The following is a 24033-nucleotide window of genomic DNA, read 5'->3' on the forward strand; positions in this document are numbered from 1 at the left end:
TCATCCTACCCCCAAACCATCGGTCTCTCCATCACCCTTTCTCTCTATGCATCTCCCTCCCACTATACACATATGCTCCGTGTCTTTCCCCAGACCCCCTCTCCCCTTCTGTCCATCTTGCTCCCTCCCCTCCACCTCCCTTTCCTATATCTCCTTCTCTCTATCCCCAATTAGTCTGTCACTCACCCTGCATCTCCTTCCCCTTCTACCAGTCTTTCTCAATATCTCTCCATCATTCTTCTCCTCTCTTACCCTCCCTACCTCGTTCACCTTCTCGCTCCCTCCTTTCTCTGTCCCCCTTACCCGCTTCTTCTGTCACACATACACAAAGATCAGACAGCGTCTCTTCTGCCTGAGGGGGTAGCGAGGGCGGAACGCTCTCAACATTACATAGTATCCGGACTGACACTTCTATGGCCAAGACAGAAATGGAAATGAACACAGGACGCGGTGGACTACGCCATTATCAACATGGCGGAGGTACAGAGCGCTGCCCTCATCAAGATGGAGAAAAATAGTTTACCCCCCCCCCCCACCAAGATGGCGAACGTTCGCAACCATCACGAAAATGACAAAAGTGAAACGCCGGCAACAAGATGACGATCGCAGAATTCCGTCACTAAGATCACATCCAGTACGAAGACGGAGAGGGACCGTCACTCCTTCAATAAACAAGATGGCGTCGACACTGGACCCGCCCCAAACGACCTTCTCTTGATGGCGGAATGACGACCCCCCCCCCCCCCCACTCCTATCTTTAACGTAGATTAGGCAAAACGTCAACACTGCGTAATATTCTCGGCCATTCTTCCACGCTTGCGTCTGACGTCATCGGCCCGTACGGAGGAAGAAGCGGCGGCGGGAGAAATCTAAACATCGGGCGAGGCTAAATTTCGGGGCTGGGCCAACGAAAGGGCTGTTAAACTCCCGGGGAGGGTAAATACCGGGACTGGGCCAAGGCGGGGGGAGGTTGTTAAACTATCGGGGAGGGTAAGTACCGGGCTGGGCCAAAGGGGGGGAGGAGCTGTTAAACTCCTAAGGTGGGCCAAAGAGAGGGTGGTAAACTCTAGGGAAGGGTAAATACCGGGGCTAGGCCAAAGGTAGGGGGTTAAACTCATGGGAAGCGTAAATACCAGGGCTGGGGCAAAGGGAGGAAGGCTGTTAAGCTCCCAGGTAGGGTAAATACTGGGGCTGGGTCAACGGGAGGTTACCACCCACCCCAGAGAAGATAAATATTGGGGTTGGGTCAATGGGAGCGGGTGATAACCTCTTTTGGCCCTGACCGGGAAGTCAAGCAGGGAGCGCAATCTCTTGGGGAGGGTAAATACTGAAATTGGGCCAATTGTAAAGGGTAAATTCCCTGAAGAGTGTAAAAAGTGGGTGTGTGGACCAACTGCAGGGGGCAAAAAATGCCAGCAAGGGTAAATATTGGGCATGGGCTAATGGGGGTGTTGATAACTTATGGAGCTATGGCAATAGATGTGAGAATAGTCTCCAGAATGGGTAAATATCAGGCATTAGTCAACAGGAGAAGGATGATTCCCCCCCCCCCCCCCCCGTGGAGGGCAGATACTGGAGTTGGGCTGGTGGGATGAGAGATAAGCCCTTTGGTAGTTAAATACTAGGAATGGGTCAAAGGTGGGGGTTGTAAATCCCCAGTGATGTATATACTGGGAGTGGGACAATGTGAGGGGGGATTGAATCCCCAGTGTGAGTAGACATCGGGGCTGTGCCATTGGGAGTGGTGTCCAAGCAATACTAGAGCAGTGGCTGGTGCTGATAGTACACCAGTTTGAACACCGTGACCCCTCTTCCCCTCAGCAGGTCCTAAGATGCCCCGGGGGAGCCATGGTGGGGCACATGGCAGTGGGCAGCAGACTGCACAGGCAAGCTCGTCCCAAGTAAGTGTCCCATGTTTACATGTCACTTCTCATTAAACGCAGCACAGGGTGAAACCTGCTGTTTGCTTTTTTACCTTATTTGCGCTCTTTATTTGGTGACCCGTAGTAATTTTTATATCTAGCATTATACTGTTGCTGCAAAACAAATTATTTCATAACCTAACTCTGGTAAAACTCAGTAGGTCTACCCTTCTAGGTACCACATCCAATGCGGACTTTGGTGACCATAGTTTTCCATACAGATCTATCCCTTGTTCTTTGGATGACTTCCATTTCCTCGATGCATAGCCACTTGGCTAGACATTTGATGTACATAAGCCGAGGTCTTCCTCTAAGTTTGCTTCCCTCAATCTTTCCAGACTATTGAGTTTTTCTAGTGCCATCTTTCTGCATGATGTGTCCTAGGAATCTGAGTTGTCTTTCTCTTATTGTTGGTATGAGTGATCTAACTGCTTGGGCTCTTCTGAGAAGTTCTTTCTTTGATGTGCGTGTGGTCCATGATATTTTTAACATTCTCCTGTAGAACCATAATTCAGCCTCTTCTGGTCTTTTTTCCATCGCTGGGGAAATGGTCCAGTGTTCACTTCCATAAGTCAGGATAGAATAAATGTAGCATTGCCGTATTCTGTTTTTAGTGTACATGCTCATCTTACTGTCTGTTAATGTGGTCTTCATTTTCTGGAGAGCTTCTTTCGCCATTGCTATTCTGTATTTGATATCTGCGTCGGATTTCTGATCTTGATCACACATTGTGGGATGTTTGTCCTTCTGGAGCTGACCATGCTTTTTGTCTTGGTGTTGATTGAGAGGCCTCTGATTACTTTCTGCACCCTCTATAGTGAGTAGTTCTTGCAGTTTTGTTTCTGAGTCAGCTATCAGTATGTTGTCATCAGCATATCTGATGTTATTTATATTATGGCCTCCACTTGTGAGTCCTTTGTTGTTTTTGATACTTTTCAAGATACTTTCACTGTACAGGTTGAATAAGTCGGGTGAAAAGACACAATCTTGCCTGATACTTCTCATGATACTCACATACTCACTCACTTTTCCTTCTATTCTGATGGATGCTGCCTTCTCCTGGTATAATTTTCTTAAGAAATGTATATCTTTCCCATCTATGTCAAGATCTTGAAGCATTTCCAGGAGATCTTGGTGTCTGACAGTGTCGAAAGCTTTTATATAGTTGATGAAACATAGGTAGAGGTCTTTTTGTACCTGGATGGCTCGTTCACAGATCATCTGTAGCATGAAAATTGCATTTCTGGTTTTTAGTGTTTTCCACAAACCCACGTTGTTCTTTACTGATTTCTGGTTTAATACAGTGTCTTGCTCTCGTCATTACTCTGAGAATAATTGTTGCCACATTCTAATCGGGCTTATTGTACGACGTAACTCACATTCTGTTGCTCCCTCTTTCTTTGGGTGTGTGATGAACTCTGATTTACTTAAATCATCAAGTATATCCCCGTGATCATAGATTTAATTTGCTATTTCTGTTTTTTTCTGTATTCCAAAATTTTCTAAGGCCAGTATCATTTCAACAGTGATGTTGTCTGGACCAGTTGCTCTGTTATGTTTTGTTTTATTTAATTTATGGCTGTTCAAATTTCTGATTTTAGAATGTCAGGTCCTTCAAGATTCTTCTTTATGTTTGGTTTTTCTCCTCTTTGCTCATAATTAAGTTGCCGTCTTTTGCCTTGATGCATCCACTTGCTGAGCAGGGTAATTTTCCCGTTATTCTTTAATCTTACTGATCATCATCTTTGTTCCAGAGTTATGGGTTTGTAGCGTTTCTATCTCTGAGCATTTCTCATTTAGCCATCTGTCTTTAGCTTCTCTGCATTTTCTTTTTATGGTCTTATCAAGTTGTTTGTATTCTTTGCTGTCTCTTGGTTTGATGGCCTGTTTTTGTTGCGTCAATTGTACTATATCTTCAGTTATCCATTTCTTCTTTTCCACTCTTTTCATGGGATGGTTTCTTTTACCGCTTCAACCATGGATTCCTTCAGTATGGCCCAGGAAGATTTGCCTCCTTCATCCTGCAGCAATTGAAAACGGTTTTCAATTTCAATAACCATGGTTAATACATACACACTCTGGTAGAAAGTTGTAAAGCACAACCTCCAGAATAGCAGTCTCTGGGTTGCTGACTGTGCCACACGCCAGTGAGGGTAAGAATGGGATGATTTGGCAAATGAATTCATGGCTGAGGAACTGCTGTAGGAGGGCAGGGGTTCAGATTTCTGGAACATTGTGATCACTTCTGGGGAAGGTATGATCTTTATGAAAGGGGAGGGTTACATCTGAACCTGGGAGGACCAATATCCTTGTGGCGGATTTGCTAGAGCTGTTGGGAGTGTTCAAACTAAACTGGCAAGGGGAAAGGAACAGGAGTTCTAGACTGAGGGTGGGGTAGTGGGTTTATGAACAGAGGCAGCATGTGTGAGACTGTCAAGAAGGATAGGTAGACGATAAGGCAACATTACAGTGAGTGGGATAAGTTGAAGCCAAAACTGAAAGGGTGACAGATACAGGACAGATGTTACTATATTTAAACGCTTCCAGTATACAGAATAAAGTAGATGATCCGGTAGCCAGTTGCAGATTGGTAGATATGATGCTGTGGGCATCAGTGAGTTGTGGCAGAAAGAAGATCATAGTTGGGAGCTTTACATTCAAGGATCACACTGTACTGAAAGGACAGACAGGTAGGCAGAGGGAGTGGAGTGAATCTGTTGGTAAAAAAGAAAACAAGTCCTTAAAAAGAGGTGATGTAGGATTGGAAGGTGCAGAATCCTTGTGGATAGATTAAGAAACTGCAAGGGTAAAAACTCCCTGAAGGGAGTTACATACAGGCCTTTGAGTAGTAGCCAAGATTTTCCAGAATGCCTTTGAGATGGCTTTTTAGAGCAGTTTGTGGATGACTCCACTAGAGAATCAGCTATTCTGGATTTAGTGTTGTGTAAGTAACTGGGCTTGATAAGGGAACTTGTGGTAAAGCATCCCTAAGGAGGCAGTGATCATAATATGATAAAATTCACTCTGCAATTTGAGAAGGAGAACGTAAAGTCAGTTGTATCAGTTGTACAGTGGAGTAAATGGAATTACAGGGGCATGAGAGAGGAGCTGGCCAAAGTTGATTGGAAGGGGATACTAGCAGGGATGACTGCAGAGCAGCAATGCCAGAGTTTCTGGGAGCAATTCAGAAGGCACAGGAGAGATACCAGAATTAGGCCATTTAACCCATCGAGTCTGCTCCACTGTTCAATCATGGCTGATCTTTTTTCTCCCCTGCATTAGACACACTTCCTGGCCTTCTCCCCTTATCCTTTGATGCCATGTCCAATCGAGGACCTGTCAAGCTCTGCATTAAATACAACCAACGACATGGCCTCCACAGATCTCTGTGGTAATAAATTACACAAATTCACCACCCTCTGCTAAAGAAATTTCACTGCATCTGTTTTAAATGGATGCCCTTCTACCCTGAGGCTGTGCCCTCTTGTGCTAGACTCCCCCATGATGGGAAACATCCTTTCCATATCTACCCTGCCTAGGCCTTTCAACATTCGAAAGATTTCAATGAGATCCCCCCTCATCCTTCTAAAATCCAGCGAGTACAGACCCAGAGCCATCAAATGTTCCTATTTTGCTAACCTTTTCATTCCCGGAGTTATCCTTGTGAACCAACTCTGAACCCTCTGCGATGCCGGCATATCTTAGATGAGGAGCCCAAAATTGTTCACAATGCTCAAAGTGAGGCCTTACCAGTGTCTTGCATCCCTGCATCACATCCGTACTCTTGTATTCTAGACCTCTTGAAATGAATGCTAACATTGCATTTGCCTTCCTCACCACCAACTCTACCTGCAAGTTAACCTTTAGGGTGTCCTACACAAGGACCCAAGTCCCTTTGCATCTCAGATTTTTGGATTTTCTCTCCATTTAGAAAATAGTCTGCACATTTATTTCTACCACCAACGTGCATGTCCATGCATTTTCCAACACCATGCTAGAGTCCAATGATTTTAGAAAGATCTTTACTAATGCCTCCCCAAACTCTACCGTTACGTTTTTCAGAACCCTAGGGTGCAGTTCATCTGGTTCTGGCGGCTTGTGTACCCTTGGGGGTCTTTCAGCTTTTTGAGCACCTTCTCCCTGTAATAATAACTGCACTTACTTTGTCTTCCAAAGTGAAGACTGATGCAAAATGCTCATTCAGTTCATCAGCCATCTCCTTGCCCCCCACTATTATTTCTCTGGCCTCATTTTCTAGTGGTCCAATATCCACTCTCATCTCTCTTTATTTTTTTTACATACATGAAAAAAGCTTTTATTATCCACTTTGACATTGTCCACTAGCTTGCTTTCATATTTCATCTTTTCCCTCCTAATCATTCTTTTAGTTGCTCTCTATAGGTTTTTAAAAGCTTCCCACTCCTCTGTCTTCCAACTAATTTTTGCTACATTGAATGCCCTCTCTTTTGCTTTTACATTAACTTTGACTTCCCTTGTCAGCATGGTTGTGCTACAGATAGTCCCCTGATTACAAACGAGTTCTGTTCCTGAGTCCATCTTTAAGTCAGATTTGTACGTAAGTCAGAGCAAGTACATCCGGTATTATTTAGCATCAGTTACTCAAACGTTTGTCTTAGTATATAGCATATATTTTACCTTTCTATGCATATAAAACACTTAAGAAATGTATGTATTCCAATAATTAAACCACTGCGTTGCTTTGTAATAATTGTAGCTTTCGTTGGGGCAGGGCCTTTCACATGCTCCAATATTCTCACTTTATCCTTTAAAAATGTTCAGATCATTGACCGACTGTAGCCTAATGCTTTTCCAATGACCGATGACGTTTCACCTCTTTACAAATGCTTTATTATTTCCACTTTATTTTCCATCGTGATAGCTTCCTGTCAATGGAACAGAGACACTGCAGGTGGCGGTTCCCGAGCTCCGCTGGGTCCTAAAGTCCACCGCACTGAGACAGGTTAAATGGGACAAGTGGGGGCTGTGCCGGGTTTGGTATTTGATCCTCCACAATATTCCACGTGGGAATTTAAACCGGAGGTGGCAGTGTTTTTTTTATGAGGTCGAGTTGCGAGCTCGATATCAACCCGGCGCTGCTTGGGAGCGGTCTGTTATTTGAGTGAACTCGGGAACCTCCGTTCTCGAGCCCGGTGCTGATCTCACTGCGCCCCTAGCTGACTTAAAATGGTGGGGGGTGGGGTCAGGGTGAATCTTGCTAAGAAAAGTTTAAGCCAAATACAAAATTACACAGTCAACACATCGTCAACGGCAATGACTTAAAATGGCGGATGGCGTCGCGATCTGACTTAAAATGGTGGACCACGTTCTCCTTCCTCGGTTCGTAAGTACGAGTTGTTCATAAGTTGGACGTTGGTAACTCGGGGGACTACCTGTATTTTGCCATTTGAGTATTTCTTTGTTTTTGGAGTACATCTGTACTGCACCTTCCTCATTTTCCCAGTAACTCACCATTGCTGCACTGCTGTCATTCCTGCTAGCATCTCCTTACAATTTAATTTAGCCAGCTCCTCTCTCATACCACTATAATTTTCGTTACTCCACTGAAGTACGGATACATCAGACTATTTTTACTTTCTTCCTATCAAATTTCAAGTTGAACTATCATATTGTGATCACTGACTCCTAAGGGTTCTTTTACCTTAAGCTCCCCAATCACTTCCAGTTCATTACATAACATCCAATTCTTTATAGCTGATGTCCTTATAGGCTCAACGACAAACTGCTCTTAAAAAACTATCCTGTAGGCATTCAACAAACTCACTCTCTTGAGATCCATTACCAACCTGATTTTCCCAATCTACCGGCATGTTAAAAATTCCCATGACTATCATAGCATGCCCTTTTGACTCGCCTTTTCTATTTCCTGTTTTATCTGTCGGCCATATCCCAGCTACTGTTGGGAGGCATGTATGTAACTGCCATTATGACCCTTGCAGATCCTTAACTTCACCCACGAATATTTAATGTCTCCTGAATCTATGACACATCTTTCTACTGATTTGATGCTGCTCTTTACCCGCAGTTTCCTCTGCCTACCTTCCTATCCCTCTGATTCATCCCAGAGAACAATTATTCCAAAGGCAGGATGACACAACTGTGGCTGACAAGTCAAGGCCAAGCTAAAAACAAAAGAGATGCCATATAATAGAGCAAAAATTAGTGTGAAGTTAGAGGATTGGGGAACTTTGAATAACCAACAGAAGGCAACTAAAAAAGCTATGGTGGGGGAAAGATGAAATTTGAAGGGAAGCTAGCCAACAATATCAAAAAGGATACCAAATGTTTTTTTCAGAGAAATGAGTAAAAGAGAGGTGAGGGTAGATATTGGACTGCTGGTAAATGGTGCTGGAGAGGTAGTAAAGAGGGACAAGGAAATGGCAGATGAGCTGATAAGTATTTTGCATCAGTCTTCATTGTGGAAGATACGAGCAGTATGCTGGAGGTTTGAGAGTGTCAGAGGGCAGAAGTGAGTGTAGTTGCTATTACTAAGAAGAAGGTGCTTGGGAAGCTGAAAGGTCTGAAGGTAGATAAACACCTGGACCAAATGGAATACACTGTGAAGTTCTGAAAGAGGTAGCTGAAGAGGTTATGGAGGTATTAGTAGTAATCTTAAAAGAATCAATAGAGTCTGGCATGGTTCTAGAGGACAGCAAAATTGCAAACGTCAGTCCACTCTTCAAGAAGGGAGAGAGGCAGAAGAAAGGCCACTACATGTCAGTTAGTGTGACTTCAGTAGTTGGGAAAACACTGTAGTCGATTGTTAAGGGTTTGGTTTTGGGATACTTAGAGGGACGTGATAAGATAGGTCAGAGTTAGGAGGGTTTGTTGGAATACTTTGAAGAAATTACGAGCAGGATAGACAAAGGAGAATCAGGTGGGTGCTTGGATTTTCAGAAGGCCTTTGACAAGGTGCTCCACATGAAGCTGCTTAACAAGTTAAGAGCCCAAGAACAAGATAAAGATTCCAGCATGGCTAGGACATTGGCTGATTGGCTAGAGGCAAAGAGTGGGAATAAAGGAAGCCTTTTCTGGTTGGCTGCTGGTGACTAGTGTTGTTCCCCGGGGGTCAGTGTTGGGACTGCTTTATGTCAGTAATTTGGATGATGAAACTGATGGCTTTGTGGCAAGTTTGTGGATGATATGAAGACAGGTGTAGGGGCAGGTAGTGTTGAAGCACAGAAGCTGCAGGAGGACTTGGGCAGATTGGGAAAATGGGCGAAGAAGTGGCTAGTGGAATTCAGTGTTAGAAAGTGTATGGTCATGCACTTTGGTAGAAGGAATAAAAGCATAGACTATTTTCTAAATGGGGAGAAAATTTTTTTTAAAATTAGGTGCAAAGGGACTTGGGAGTTGTCATGTAGGATTCCATAAAGGGTAATTTGCAGATTGAGTCAGTGGTGAGAAAAGAAAATGCAATGTTGGCATTCACTTCAACTGGACTATAATCTAAAAGCAAGGATGTCATACTGAGGCTTTATAAGGCACTGGTGAGGCCTTTCTTGATTGTGAGCAGTTTTGAGTTCCTTTTTAAGAAATGATGTGCTGATGTTGGCGAGGATTCAGAGGATGTTCCTGAATTATTCCAGGAAAGAACGGCTTATCTTATGAGGAGTGATTGACAGCTCTTGGCTTTTCCTCGCTGGAACTTGGAAGAATGAGGGAGGATCTACTGACTCTATTGAATGTTGAAAGACCTTGATAGTGGGGGAGTCTAGGACCAGAGGGCACAGCCTCAGGATAGAGGGACGTATATTTCGAACAGAGATGAGGAGGAATTTCCTTAACCAGAGTGTGGTGATTCTGTGGAATTTGTTGCCACTTGCAGCTGTGGAGGCCAAGTTTTTGGTGTATTTAATGTAGAGGTTGATAGTTTCTTGATTAGCCAGGGTGTGAAAGGTTGCTGGGAGAAGGCAGGAGAATGGCGTTGAGAGGGAAATGGGTCAGCCAGCAGACTCAGTGGGCTGAATGGCGTGATACTACTCTTATGTCTTGTGGTAATCTGATTTTGAATAGCTGTGTCTAATAATTTTTCTTTATTCAGAGTGATTCAAAGAATGAGTCAAAAGTCCAGTTTATTGTCAGGTGTACAAGTCCATGTGTATATAGGTATAATGAAAAACTTACTTGCTGCAGCATCAGATGCATAACATTCAAAATCAAAAAGCATGAATTGCGCACAATTTTTACAAGAATGAATGCAATTAGAACAAAAAGAAGCAATGTCCAGAGTAGTGCAAAGGGGCCACATTGTTGCCATACTGGGGGAGTGATTAGGGTTATGCCAGTTGGTTCAAAGACTGAATGGTTGAAGGGGATGTATTTGTGAACACAGCGATGAGTTCAAAACACCAGAATATCTTTTGTCGCGAAAGACACTTGCAAATTTCTACAGTGGAGACTAGTTGTACCACTTGGTATGGATTCCAATGTGCAGGATCGATAGAGGCTGCAGTGGGTTGTACACTCAGCCAGCTCCGCCACAAACACAACCCTCTCAGCATCCAGGATATCTTCACTGGCAGTGCTTCAAGATGGCAGTTTGTATCATTAAGGACCTTCAGTATGTCCTGTTCTCATTACTGCCATCAGGGAGGAGGAACAGCCTGAAGACTGACACTCTGACTGGAAACAATTTCTTCCTCTGCCATTAGATTTCTAAAAAGACCATGAACCCATGCACATAATTTTTTTTGCTCAATTTGTCTCTTTTGTATTGTGTATGAGTCTACACTGTACTGCTGCAGCAATACAACAAATGTCACATCATACAAGACTGACAGTAAACTTGAATCCAGTTCTGAGATGACTGTGCGATCTGAAGGATTGTAAGGAGAAATGTGAAAGAGGTAGAGTTAAGATCTGTGAATGTGCACAGTAGCATGGGGGGGAGGTACGGTAGCATAGTGGTTATGTCTTTCTTGTCGCTGTCATTGGCTTGTGTCATCGGCCAACCCGATTATGGAATCAATACTGTGTGTGGCCACACAGTTGTGGGAGTACAGGGAGGAGTACACAGCACTGGGGAGTTCCAGTGCTGCAGTTGGTTATTGGTTTACTGTTGTCACAATTACTAAGACACTAACTTTTTCTTGCAACTGTATATAGAGTAGGAGCGGAAAGCTCATATATAGTCATAGATCCATACAAGAAGGACACAGGCTCTTTCGCCCAACCAGGACATGCTGACCACAACATCCACCCAGCTAGTCCCCATATCCCTCCAGAACCCCGCCCCTACTCGTCCCTATCTAAGTGTTCTTAAACAATACCATTGTATCTGTCTCCGATATTAACCATATATTCACCACCGTCTGCTTATAAAATAAGTTGCCCGTCGGGTCCCTTTAAATTCTTTCCCCGTCACCCTAAATCTATGCCACTTAGTTTTGGGCCCCCTTACCCTGGTGAAAAAGCTTTACTATCCACCTTAAGTATGCCTTTTGTAGTTTTAAACACTATAGGAGAAGCTCCCCCCCCCCCCCATACCGCCAAATTCTCCTGCATTCCAATGAGTGTGGACCTAGCCTGACCAACCTTCCCCAATAATTCATTGGCAACAGTCTCTTAAATCTTTTCTTCACCCTTAATATATTTCCTGTAACAGAATGTTGGAAACTGCTGATTTTAAATAATGGTTTTTATAAAATTTGTACTCTTAGTAAACTCATGTATTTTTCACACTCACTGGCAGAAAGCAATACAGCAGCTGAATGGTTTATTACTTTTCTCAGTTTTGATTGGCTAAGTATTAGGACGTTACACACGTCATGTAATTGTTTTAATTATGTGACCTATTATCTAATTCATTCCTATCGAAAGAATTTCCCTTGTCTTTAAAAGTGATGGATTTTTCAGAAGCACCAACTTTACTCCTTTATCTTACACCTCTTAGCATTGTTTCTGCACTCTTTATTTAGTTTGCTTAGTATTTGTATGTTTGTACTCTAAAATAAACTGATCTTGGAGTTAGGACTGCTCGTCATTCCTGACTGCTGGGAAAAACTCTAAGGATCTGAAAATAAACAGAGGTTCAACAAGGGTGGCCTACACTGTACTCCAAGTATGACCTCAGCAACAACTTATGCAGTATAACAACCCAACTCCTTTACTCAGTGTCTTGACTGTTAAAGGCCAGTGTGTTAAATGGCTTTTTATTCACTACACTGCACATCAATTATGCCATTTTCAGGAAACCATGTATGTGCACTCCTCGATCCTTCTGCTCCATTACACTCTCTAGTGCCCTACCATTCATAGTACATCCCATTTTCTAAAATGCATCACTTTAAACTTGCCTGTATTGAAATCCATTTGTCACAGCTTGGTCCAGTTCCCTAACTGATCAAGCTGCCCCTGAAATCACCATTCTCAGCCTCCGTTCTGAAAAACAAACTTCAAGCACTACCCTCTAGTAAATTGATTTATTATTGTCACATGTACTGGGGTACGGTGAAAAACTTATTCCATTTTTTAGTGCAAGGAGAAAGTGATACTGATGTCATTAGGTTGGAGGCTACCCAGATGGAATACAAGTTGTTGCTCATCCACCCTGAGTGCGGCCTCAAGAGTAGGCCTTGGACCGGCGTGTCAGAGTGGGAATGGAATCTGATGGTGGCGGGGTAGTAACTCCTTGTCACTCCTCATTTTCCAACTCTGTGCTGCTGGTGTGTGGGGGTGGAATGGATGTATTGTAAAGCTATGTCAAACACACTGAGGGCCATTCGCACGTTCGTCCAGGTCTGGTGAGGTACAGAAGGCTGATAGTGAGGAGGTAAATGCCTTTACGTTCATCCTACCCCCAGGATCCAGACTCAGACTCAGATGACCCCAGCTTCTTGCTGACGCCATCAGGATCACAGAAGCAGCATGCTGCCCATCAGCTGACCCCTGCTGCTGTGGATAGAAAGGTAAGATGTCTTTGTGGGGCTGGCTACACAGAGCAGTGGCCAGCTTGATTGCCCCTTCACATCTCTCCCCTGTTCCACACCCTACCCCCTTCACCTCCCCTGACCCTCGCCCCACCCCGCATCCTCCCCGGCCCACCCCACACCCCACACCCCTGCCCTCCCCGCACCCCACACCCCTCCCCGTCCACTCCAAATTAGAACCTTCCCCTACCCCGACCCTTCCCTCAGCCTCACCTCCCCCGCCCCAGACAGATGCTTACTATGGTTCCCCAATAAAAATTGGTAGCTCAGGATGCTTTTGCTTAAATGGAAAGATGTTTTTTCTCCTCCTCGTGCTCAATGGTTATGCAACATTATGTCATGCTTAGATTTAGAGAAGATTCGTTGTTCAATTTCTGAATCTCGTCAAGACTTTCAAACATTGTGGGGACCTTTTCTGAATTATTTTCAAAACCTTCAAGTCGGTGTTTAAATTCAGATGTTGGCTATTATTATTTTTTATTATATGAGAAGGTATTTTACCTTTTCTCCTTAATAAACAGCTTTGGTTTTGGTAGGGGTTAGATACTTTTTTGTAATAAATTACTATATTTCAATATAACTATTGACTATCTTACATGAATACTGGGTAATAAGATTGTTATTATGGATAGATAATGTAATTGGTCGTTTTTTTGATCTTTTATATATACTTTATTGAACTCTGTATTCTTCTATGTAGGAACTAATAAAATATTGGAAAGAAATAAATTGGTAAAGGTTGACAAGGCCATGCTGTATTCCTGTAGTCTCCTGTGGAATCAGGGATGTTGAACTTCCATGTCCGTGTCATCTATGTATTTGGACGAGGATAGGCTGTGGTGATGTTCACTCCTTGGGACATGAAAATCTTCACCTCAGCACCGTTGATGTAGACAGGAGTGTGTGTGCACCACCCCTTCCCTTCTTGAAGACAATGATGAGCTCTTTTGTTTTCATTGATGGAAAGGTTGTTTTGTCATGAAGCCATGTCACTAGCTTCTGTCTCCTTCCTGTACTCCTACTCATCAGTATTTCAGATGTGACCCACTAAGGTGGTATCATCTGCAAATTTGTGGATGAAATGGACTTTTTGGATCCAGACACTTTGCTTTGTAGGGTGGAGGATCAGGTAAGAGTCGGGATGTCAGTATTTGAAGGTTTCAGTATAGAATCTCACAGTGCAGAAACACACTTTGACCCAACTACTCTGCTGGCCAAGATTCCTATCAAAGTGAGTACCATTTGCCAGCGTTTGGTCCATCTCTCTCCAAGCCTTTCCTGTTGATGTACCTGTCAAAGTGTTGTCATTGTACCCCACCCCACTTCTGGTGAAGAAGTTACCTCTCAGATCCCTTTGAAATCTTTCCCTTCTCACCCTAAATCTGTCCCCTTGAGTTTTGGACTACCCTGCCTTAGGAAAAGACTGTGAGCCTCCACCTTATCCATATCCATCATTATTTTAAGGACTTCTTTAAGGTCGTCCCTCATTCTCCAATGTTCCAACCTTTCCCAATCACTCAAGTCCTCTCGACCAGGTAACATCCTTTCTACTTCTTCCAGGTTAACCATTTCTTTTCCATAAAGGGGCAACCAAAACTATACACAGTAGTCCAAGTCTGTGACCAGCCTCCTTATCTACACTCCAAATTAAAATTGGATGAGATCACACTTTGGAGCACTGTGTACCGTTCTGGGCACCACATCACATGAAGGATTTGGCAGCAATAGAGGGAGGGCAGTGGATGTTGCTTGAAATGGAGGAGTGCGGTTACAATAGGCTGAATTTCTTCTCACGGAGGTGTGACATTTTCTATTTCCGTCTCTCTGTTTATGTCTGTGTCTCATGCAGTGAAATGCTTAGTTTGCATTAATAAAAGAATCTGAGAATGTGCTGGGGGCTGCCTGTTCCAGAGGCAACATTGCATGCCCACCTTGTTCAGCAGAGCAACAACAGCAAAACAAACCCCTTTCTCATACCCCCACTCACACAGGCTCCAGGCTTCTGATTTCCAGATCGTGGCCCTAGACTAGCAGACATCAGACCTGCAACCTCCAGACTCACTGATCTAGGGCCTTTGACAGGCAGGCTCCAGGCTTCTGATTTCCAGATCGTGGCCCTAGACTAGCAGACATCAGACCTGCAACCTCCAGACTCACTGATCTAGGGCCTTTGACCTGCAGACTCACCACCCTCAGGCCCTTCCCTCCAGGCTTACTCACCTTAGGCCTTGGTTTCAGGCCTCGTCGACGTCCAGGCTTTAATCACTGATTACAGGCCTCCAACGTTGGTTCTTGTCAAGCGACCTTGTGTCTCCAATCCCAGGACTTGCTGAGCTCAGACTTCCAACCTCTGGGTTACCAACTTTCTTTCCCAGGGCCCCTCTACCTCAGACCTGCATCTTCGGAGATCTCTGGTCCCAACCTTGGAGTACTCAGACTTTATGGAGGTGTATAAAATCATGAAGGTGGAATAGGGTAGTTAGGAGAGCGGAAGGATATGGACCACATGCAGACAGAAAAGGATTAGGTGTCATTAGCTTAACGATTTTGACCCATTGTGGGCTGAAGGGTCTGTTCCTGTGTTTTGTCTTTGCTGGAGAATAAATGTGGCTAATCTGTATAATGTGGGCATTGTTCCAGTGTGCTTGCCCCTGATTAGCTTCTGTGCCCATTCCAAGCCGCCCTGCTCTGTGGATGGCTGGTTCAGGGTGGGCACCTTTACTCCGTCGACCACAACAAACAAAATTTCTCTGATGCTTCCAATTTCAATTGGTCTACTCATTTCCATGTCTATATGTTAGTCCATGGCGTCCTCTGTGACCACAATAAGCCAGGTGCTGGTTTGGGGAGCAAAACCTGATACTCCATCTAGGTAGCCTCCACTCTGATAGCATCAAGATCAACTCCTCTAACTTCTGGTAATTAGATCCCCCTTCCCCTTTTCCATTCGCCATTCTGGATCCTCTCTCACCCATTCTCCTCTTCTCACCTGCTCATCGTATCCCTCCGCTGTCCCTCCTCCTTCCCTTTCTCCCATTTCCCTTCTTCAGCCCTTCTCTCCCCCCCACCTTTTATTCTGATTTTTGCCCACTTCATTTCCAGTCCTGATAAAGGGTCTCAGCATGAAATATCAACTGTTTGTTCCCCTCCATTGATGCTGCCTGACCTGCTAAGTTGAACAAGCATGTTGTGTGTGATGCTTCACATTTCCAGCATCTGCAGAATCTTTTGTGTTTAGAGTGGGTTGGCTCACCAGCCAGCATTTAGTGGTATTAATTGTTTTTGTTTTGGTGTGTGCAGGTGTGTGAAGTGGTTCAATACATCCTGATCATGGAGCAGAAAAAGGTGCCGGTGAAGCGGAAAGGTGGGGGTGAGCACTGTCCTGTCACATGTTCCCGGGATCAGACACAGACTGAGGCTCCCTCCAAACTGTCCTGTCACACGTTCCCGGGATCAGACACAGACTGAGGCTCCCTCCAAACTGTCCTGTCACACGTTCCCAGGATCAGACACAGACTGAGGCTCCCTCCAATCTGTCCTGTCACACGTTCCCAGGATCAGACACAGACTGAGGCTCCCTCCAAACTGTCCTGTCACACTTTCCCGGGATCAGACAGAGTGAAGCTCTCTCCATACTGTCCTGTCACACATTCCCGGGATCAGGCACAGACAGTAGCTCCCTTCAAACTGTCCTGCCCACATTCCTGGGATCAGACAGAGTGAAGCTCCCTCCCCACTGTCCCACAACACTCCTGGGGTCAGGCACAGAGTGAGGCTCCCTCCGCACCGTTCCTTCACAAACTCTTGAGGATGGACACAGTGAACCTCCATCCACACTGCTGGTCAGACACTCCTTGCAACATCGTCCAGCATGCGCTCTGGGGTCAGATACCGATTGAAGCCTCCTCTATACCAGGGGGTCCCAACCTAGGGTCTGTGGCATAAACTAGGCTGGCAACCCTGCTGTGCATTGCCCCAGCACGCTATGTGAGTCAGACACACAGTGAAGTTCCCTGCACATAGTCCCATGACATACTTCCAGGGTCGGACACAGATAAGGTCCCTCTATACTGTCCTCTCTCACAGTCCCAGGGTGAGGCTCCCTCAATGCTATCCCAACACATTCTGTGGGGGTCAGACGCAGAGTGAAGCTCCTTCTGCACCATCCCATCATACACATTTCTGCTGTCTGTCCTTTGCTGGTGCTCAGGGGTGTGAAAGGACCAATTTGTTAAGCGTTTTTGGTCTCCATCTGTTTTCCAGACATCATCAAGAACGTGCTGAAGGACTACAAATCACGATACTGTGAGATTATAAAGAGAGCAGGACGTATTTTCAGCCAGGTCAGTACCTGCTCCTCCCACAAAGCATCCCATCCACTAAAGTCCTTGTCTGCTGGAAATGGGATCCGGGTGGGGCAGTGAAAAGGGGTGGGATTGGGGCTGTTGGAGGAACAGGGAGGGATAAAGGAGAGAATGGGGAGATGTGAGAGAGTGGATGCGGTAAGGGAGGTGCTGAGTGTGAGGGAGGGGGTAAGATAGGGTCTAGGAGGGGTAAGTGTGGACGAATGGTGTCAGAATGAAGCTCCGACAATACCATAATGTCTTTCATTCCCATGGTCAGATATAGGATGTCCCCCTTCTCTCTCTATCTCTGTCTCCACCCTTCCTCTGGCCCCATCCTGTGCCCCTCCTCTTTCTCCCTATTCCCCACCTACCCCTAACCCTCCTCTCTACCACCTCCCCTATCTGAACTCTCTCCCATCCCCCCCCTCCCATCTGAATGCTCTGTCACAGACCATCCCTTCTCCCCCACTTCTCTCCCACACTCCCGTTTTAATGTTGCTGTTTTGAGTCCCAGGCCTGACCCCGGTGCACACCTCTGATGTGTGTTTGCTTATCTGACTGAATTTCTGTGATGCTGCTGTCCCTGGTCACCTCACCACCTGCTCTCGACGTTGTAATTGTGGTTTTTCTTCACATCACTGTGATCCTGGGCAGTTTATAGTCACCATCTGAATCTCTTTCCCTCCTGTCCCCATCGACTCCCCTCCCACCTCTTCCCCTTTTCATACCCTTTCCCACCCTGTCCACATTCCTTCTCCTCCTCTTCCTCTCCCCTCCCCTTGTCCGTCTTTCCTCCCCACCCCGGCCACCGGCAGGTGTTTGGGATGGAGTTGGTGGAGATTGACCCCAAGAACCACGCCTACATCCTCATCAACAAGCTGGAGCCTGCGCAGGACGACAGCATGAACTGGTGAGTGACTCCCTGTCTCTCCCCAGCTGCCCGTGCTTGAACTCTTGCCTCTATCCCCCTCCAGCAGCGCTCCTTCCCACACCGTTTCCTGGCTGCCCCCACCACGTGCACAGGTCCTCAACACCTCACTGAACACTCCACCCTGAGCCACTGCCTCTCAACGCTCTGGAGAGCTCACCCTGACGTCCCTCTCCCTCAGTCGGATAGGAGCTTCCATACCCAGCGTCCCACCCTCCCAACCATTCCACTACATCCGCAGCCAGGCTCCTGGCTCCCTGTAAACTTCTGCTTCCTGAAGAAGCCTGCCTGTTCTCCGGGTAGCTGCTGCCCCAGTCCACTCAGCAACGGCATTGGGTGGTCTTACCCACAGGGTCTTTGACTGAGGGGGTCTCCGTTTACACTTGGAATGGTATGTACAAAGTAGAGCAGGACCCTGTCAGAACAGGACATTCAGCCCATGTTTCCTGTGCCAAACACAAAGCCAAATTCATCTGACTCCCTTGTGGCTGTATATGATCCACATCCCATCATTCCCTGCTACTTCTGTGTCTAACAATCTCTTTAATACCTCTGTCCTATCTGCCTCCACCACGACCACTGTCAGCGCATTCGAAGCACCCACCACCCCGTGTATAAATAAACGAGCCCTGCACTTCTCCGTTGAGCTTTCCAATTTAGATGCATGCCCTCTGGGTTTAGACATTTTAAACAAAGATAGCAGCTGTCCACATCTGTGCCTCTCTTCATCTTGTAAACCTTTAGCCTTCACTGCTCCAGAGAAAACAACCCAGGTTTGTCTTACCTGTCCTTATAGTTCACGCCCTCTAATTCGGCAGCATCCTGCACCCTCCCCAAAACCAACACCCTTCCTATAATGGGGCCACAAGCACTGACTGGAGGAGCAAGGGTTCAGGGAGATGTGGATTAGGTGTTGAACTTTGGATCAAATGTAAGGGAGACATTCACAGTGTGTGCAGGACCCTGAGGGTCTCTGATGTACAGGGGGATCTTGGGGTTCAGGTCTGTCGTTCCCTGAAAGTGACATCTCGAGTAGGTAAAGTGGTGAAAGGGATGCTTGCCTTCGTTGCTCAGGGTATTTAGTTTAAGAGTCAGGAAATCATGTTGCAGCTGTATAAACTACATGATGTGACCGCACTTGGCGTATCATGCACATTTCTGGTCGCCCTTTTACAAGACGGGTGTGGAAGTTTTGGAGAGGGTGCAGGAGAGGTTCACCGGGGTGCTGCCTGGATTAGAGAGAGGGCTGCAAGGACAAACTTGGGTTGCTTTTTCTGGAGTGTCAGAGGCTGAGGGAAGAACTGATAGAAATTTATAAAATTATGAGATACATAGACTAGATAGCCAGTCAACAGCCAAAATCTTTTTTTTAATCCCAGGGTGGAAATGTCTAATGTCTGAAGGCATGCATTAAAGGTGCGAGGGGCTAAGTTTAGAGAAGATGTGCAGGGCAAGTTATTTTATTACACAGAGTGCTGGGTGCCCAGGAATGATGGAGGCAGATATGATAGAGGCATTTAAGAAGCTGTAAGACAGGCATTTGAATGTGCAGGGGATGGAGGGATATGGACTGTGCCGGCAGAAAGGATTTGGTTTACTTTGCCAACATGGGTGGAGCACCGATTCTGTGCTGAAAGGTCTGTTCTTCTGCTGTACTACTCTAAGTCCCAGAGGGCCAGTGTAAATGTGCGGCTGATATTTGGGCTGGATGGATTGGCTCCCTCTGTCATTGACCAGGTGAACAAATTGCACCCTCTCCCTGAGTACGAAGAACCTGGGTCAGATAAGTGCTAGCATGGAGGAGGTGGGCCGAAGGGGCCTTTCACTGTGCTGACCAGCTCCTTGACTCCAATTGAGCAGGCCAGCAGAAACCAGATGGCCATGAGCCTAACTCATTTCTGCCCCCTCTTCCTCTTCTCTCCCCCCTCTACTTGTGATTGGCTGCCGCAGCCCAGCTAGTGAACCGATGGGAATGTCTCTCTCTCTTTTTCAGGGGCGATGCCACGGCCAAGATGGGACTGCTACTGGTCATCCTCTCCATCATCTTCATGAAGGGCAACGCAGTGAAGGACTGTGAGGGAACTTGGCAAGCTGGATTGGGGGAGAGGGGGTTTGTCTGTTGTCTCTGTGGTCAGTTCAGGGGGTGAGCAGAGTAGGGTTTCAAACATCTCCCCAAGTGCTCACAATAGATGCACCTGCGTTTCAGAGCTGGTGGATCTCCAGGCTACAGGAGGGACGATGAGGGAACTCTGTTCTGTGGGAGTGGTGTTGAGGGATTTCTGTTTGGAGAGTGGGGTGGTGAGGGAACTCTGCACTGGCAGGGCGAGGCAGTGAGGCAGCTTCAGACTATGGGAGGGGCATTGAGGAGGGTACATGTGCAGTGTGGGTGGAGGTGAGGGAGGTCCACAGTAGGGGGTGTAGTGAGGGAACTCCATGTCACAGGAGAGGTGGTGAGGAGGGAGGGCCCTGTCACTTTCTCAGAGGCAAGTAGGCGCAGGAAGTGCTTTACAAACAATCTGTAAATCGCAAGCCGCTCAAACGGTTACAATTTATATGTTAATACATCAGTGTCTTTGTATTGCAGAGTTTCATACTTGTCTTGCAATTTCTCTCCCTCTCACTACCTTTTGCCGTCCTCTTTTCCCTCCGCTTTCCCTCCATTTCACCCTCCCTTCAACCCCCTTTCACCCACTCTCTCCTCCCTCACCACTCCCAGCTCTCCTATGGCACACTCTGAAAAAATTACGGATCGATCCCAGGTAACGGGTGACTGATGTCTTTCCAAATGTTTATTCTGATGGTCCCGGTCTCCAGAGCAAAGTGGAGTTTATTGTCAGATGTGCGAGTACCTGGATGCACAGGTGCTTACTTGCAGCAGCATCGCAGGCACAGTGCATCAAGTGCACAACGTTCACCAGAGAAACATCAATTCAACACAAATTTGACTCTACCTTAGAAGAACGCAAATAGAACAGTCCTTTTGTAGTGTGAGGTGGTCATAGTGAGGTAGTAATTAGGGTTGTGTCAGCTGGTTCAAGAAACAAATGGGTGAAAGGAAGTAGCTGCCCTGAACCTGATGGTGAGTGACTTCAGGCTTCTGTACCTCCTGCCCGATGGGAGCTGTCAGAAGATGGCATGCTCTGGATCTTTGGAGGTTGCTTTCTTGAGACAGTGCCTCCCTTAGGTACCACTGATGGTGGGGAGGGGGATGTGCCCATGATTTATTGGGCTGGGTCTCTACTCTCTGCAGCTTCCTGCGCTTTTGAGTTGTTGCAGGAGACCGCGTTGCTACCAGTCCTATGCTGTTCTGTATTGCTGGTAAACAAAGACGGCGGAGGTTCAAGAGGGGAGATCCCTAAGCCTCTGGGAACAAGAGACGGGTGTGCTTGGTATAAATGCTTGCTATGCCTGTGAAACCCACATCTCCTGAATTAATACAAATGTAAAAAACATCAGAAGCAGGATGTAGTAAATTTGAAGTATAATATAGGAGAAGGATCTTTAGGTCTAAGGTTATTATTCCCAGACAATGGACAGGGCAATGAAGAAGGCATACAATCAGAGTGTTTGAGTACAAGAGATTTGAATGGCAATAAACTGGTCATTTATACTTTTTTGCTCTCCTGCTCAGCGAGAGACACCAGGACTTTGGTGACGTGAAGAAGCTGATCACAGAGGAGTTTGTGAAACAGAAGTGAGTATTGGCATGTTATCTCTGTGTCTGACCCCAGGAGTGTGTGTTGGGACAATGTAGGGAGCTTCACCCTGTGTCTGACTCCTCACCATGTGATGGGATAGTTTGAAAGGAGCCTCACCTTGTGTCCAACCCCGGGAGTGTGTGTTGGGGCAGTGTGGAGAGAGTTTCACCCTGTGTCTGACTCCTCACCATGTGATGGGATGGTTTGAAAGGAGCCTCACTTTGTGTCAAACTCCAGGAGTATGTGTTGGGGCAGTGTGGAGGGAGTTTCCTCTCAGAGGGACCTGTGGGGCTCTTAGCCACGATTTCACCCTGCCTGCTCCCTCACCCCTCCTCAGATACCTGGACTATAGCCGCATTCCCCACACGGACCCTGCTGAATACGAGTTCCGATGGGGGCCTCGTGCTGCCCGGGAAACCTCCAAGATGAAGGTGCTGGAGTTTGTGGCAAAGGTAAGGGTTGCAGTGGTGGTGGGAAGATTGGGGAGTGTGAGAGGAGTGGTTTGGGAGGAGGGTGTGAAGCAGAAGTGAAGGAAGGGGAGTAAGTGCTGGGGTGATTGAGGGAAAGGGAGGGAGGGCGATGAGATGATGGAGGTTGTTGAGGGTAGGTGTGAAGGGGGAGCTGAGGGAAGAGATGAAGCAGGAATGAGAGAAGAGGGAGGTGATGGAATGGAGGGGGATCAAGAAGCGGTGGAGGCCAAATGAAATGGGGAGACATCAAAGGGCGAGGAGGGATGGGGGTGTTGGAAGCGATGAATAGAGATCATCGATGAAGGTGAGGAGATGGGGTGTGATAAGATCAGTGAGGGAGGGGATGAGTGGAGGAGTGAGGGGATGATGACAGAGAGCTGGAGAGGTGAGAAAGGAAAATGGGATGGGTGTAGAAAGAAGAGGTTAAGTACGAGATGAGTATGGGGAGGGGTAGGATGAGGTAGATGGTTGCGGAGGAATGAGGAAGGAGAATGGAAGTGAGGGAGGTGTGTTTGAAGATGACAAAGGGGAGTTGAGTGGAGGAGTGAGGAGAGAGGTTTGGAGAATTGTGAAGGGAAGGGGAGATGTGTGGGACGAAGGAAATGGAAGATGAGTGGGTTTTGGAAAGGGAACTAATGGAAGGGACTAATGGGCAGGGGGCAGTAAGTGGAGGGAGATGGGAGACAGAATGAACAGAAAGCTCTGTGGGTGGGAAGGTCCGGTTTGAACAGCTCTTGCTAAAGAGACGAAGACAGGCCTTGATGGGTTGAAGGTTGCCCGAGTACTCTTAACTTTCACCCTGACCCTTCTCTTCCTGTCTGTCTACAGATGCACAGTGAGCAGGATCCAAAGACATGGGCCACCCAGTTCAAGGAGGCCCAGCTGGAGGCTGCCTCATCCCAGCCAACCTAACGGGCAGGTACAGATGGAAGGGGCAACTGTGGCCCACCAGGCTACATTCAAATCCCAACACTACCCCTTGTTCAAACCTGGTTTGTTCTTATTCCCTCATTTCCCCGCACCACCAGCGATCAAACTCCAATCAGCCACAAGTCTTCCTGACGTCTGTATATTTTGTAAAGAATCCTTGTTCTGTGAGGAAGATGTCATAGTAGATCGCTCACGGCACAAATCCATGGCCTTTGTCTAAACAACCTCTTCTAGGTCTCCCACAATCATGATAGAATTAATGGTTTGTTGTTCAGACACTGAGCAGTCCCTGTTACCAGGGTTAATGGGTTTGATACTGAAAATAAAAATTCTCTCTATTTAACTGAGTTCAAATTTGTTGATTTCATATTTTCCAGAGTTTTCTTGCTTGACATAAGAGTCTAATATTGAAAATAAAATGGTACTCTGTTTACAGTGAGTGGAAACATAGAAAATAGGTGCAGGAGTAGGCCATTAGGCCCTTCAAGCCTGCACCGCCATTCAGTATGATCATGGCTGATCATCCAACTCAGAACCCTGTACCTGCTTTCTCTCCAAACCCCCTGATCCCTTTAGCCACAAGGGCCATATCTAACTTTCTCTTAAATATAGCCAATGAACCGACCTCAACTGTTTCCTGTGGCAGAGAATTCCACAGATTCACGAACCTTCTTTGTACTCCCTCTATGGCAAGAATGTCTTTCCTCAGATTAGGGGACCAAAACTGTGCAAAGTACTCTAGGTGCGGTCCAACAAGGCCCTGTACAAC

At 46.3% G+C, this 24033-nt stretch overlaps 1 protein-coding gene across 3 annotated transcripts; it reads left to right on the forward strand.

Moving 5' to 3' along the window:
- The first annotated feature begins 780 nt into the window (after positions 1-780).
- On the forward strand, positions 781-23612 carry ndnl2 (necdin-like 2). Of its 3 annotated transcripts, none has more exons than XM_059977396.1 (11): positions 781-936; positions 1825-1901; positions 12767-12871; positions 16193-16262; positions 17156-17235; positions 18054-18148; positions 20160-20239; positions 20883-20925; positions 21798-21860; positions 22202-22316; positions 23163-23612. In XM_059977396.1, exons 2-11 carry the CDS (start codon positions 1833-1835, stop codon positions 23244-23246), a joined length of 804 nt encoding a protein of 267 aa, XP_059833379.1. In that variant the 5' UTR covers positions 781-936; positions 1825-1832; the 3' UTR covers positions 23247-23612. The 3 variants fall into 3 exon arrangements, with proteins under 3 accessions (XP_059833379.1, XP_059833378.1, XP_059833380.1); XM_059977395.1 differs by having other exon boundaries at positions 786-936; positions 1822-1901; XM_059977397.1 differs by having other exon boundaries at positions 786-936; positions 1822-1901; positions 16193-16256.
- Positions 23613-24033: the final 421 nt, after the last annotated feature.

This window comes from Hypanus sabinus, chromosome 8, assembly GCF_030144855.1.
Source record: "Hypanus sabinus isolate sHypSab1 chromosome 8, sHypSab1.hap1, whole genome shotgun sequence".
In the NCBI taxonomy this organism is placed as follows: Eukaryota; Metazoa; Chordata; class Chondrichthyes; order Myliobatiformes; family Dasyatidae; genus Hypanus; species Hypanus sabinus.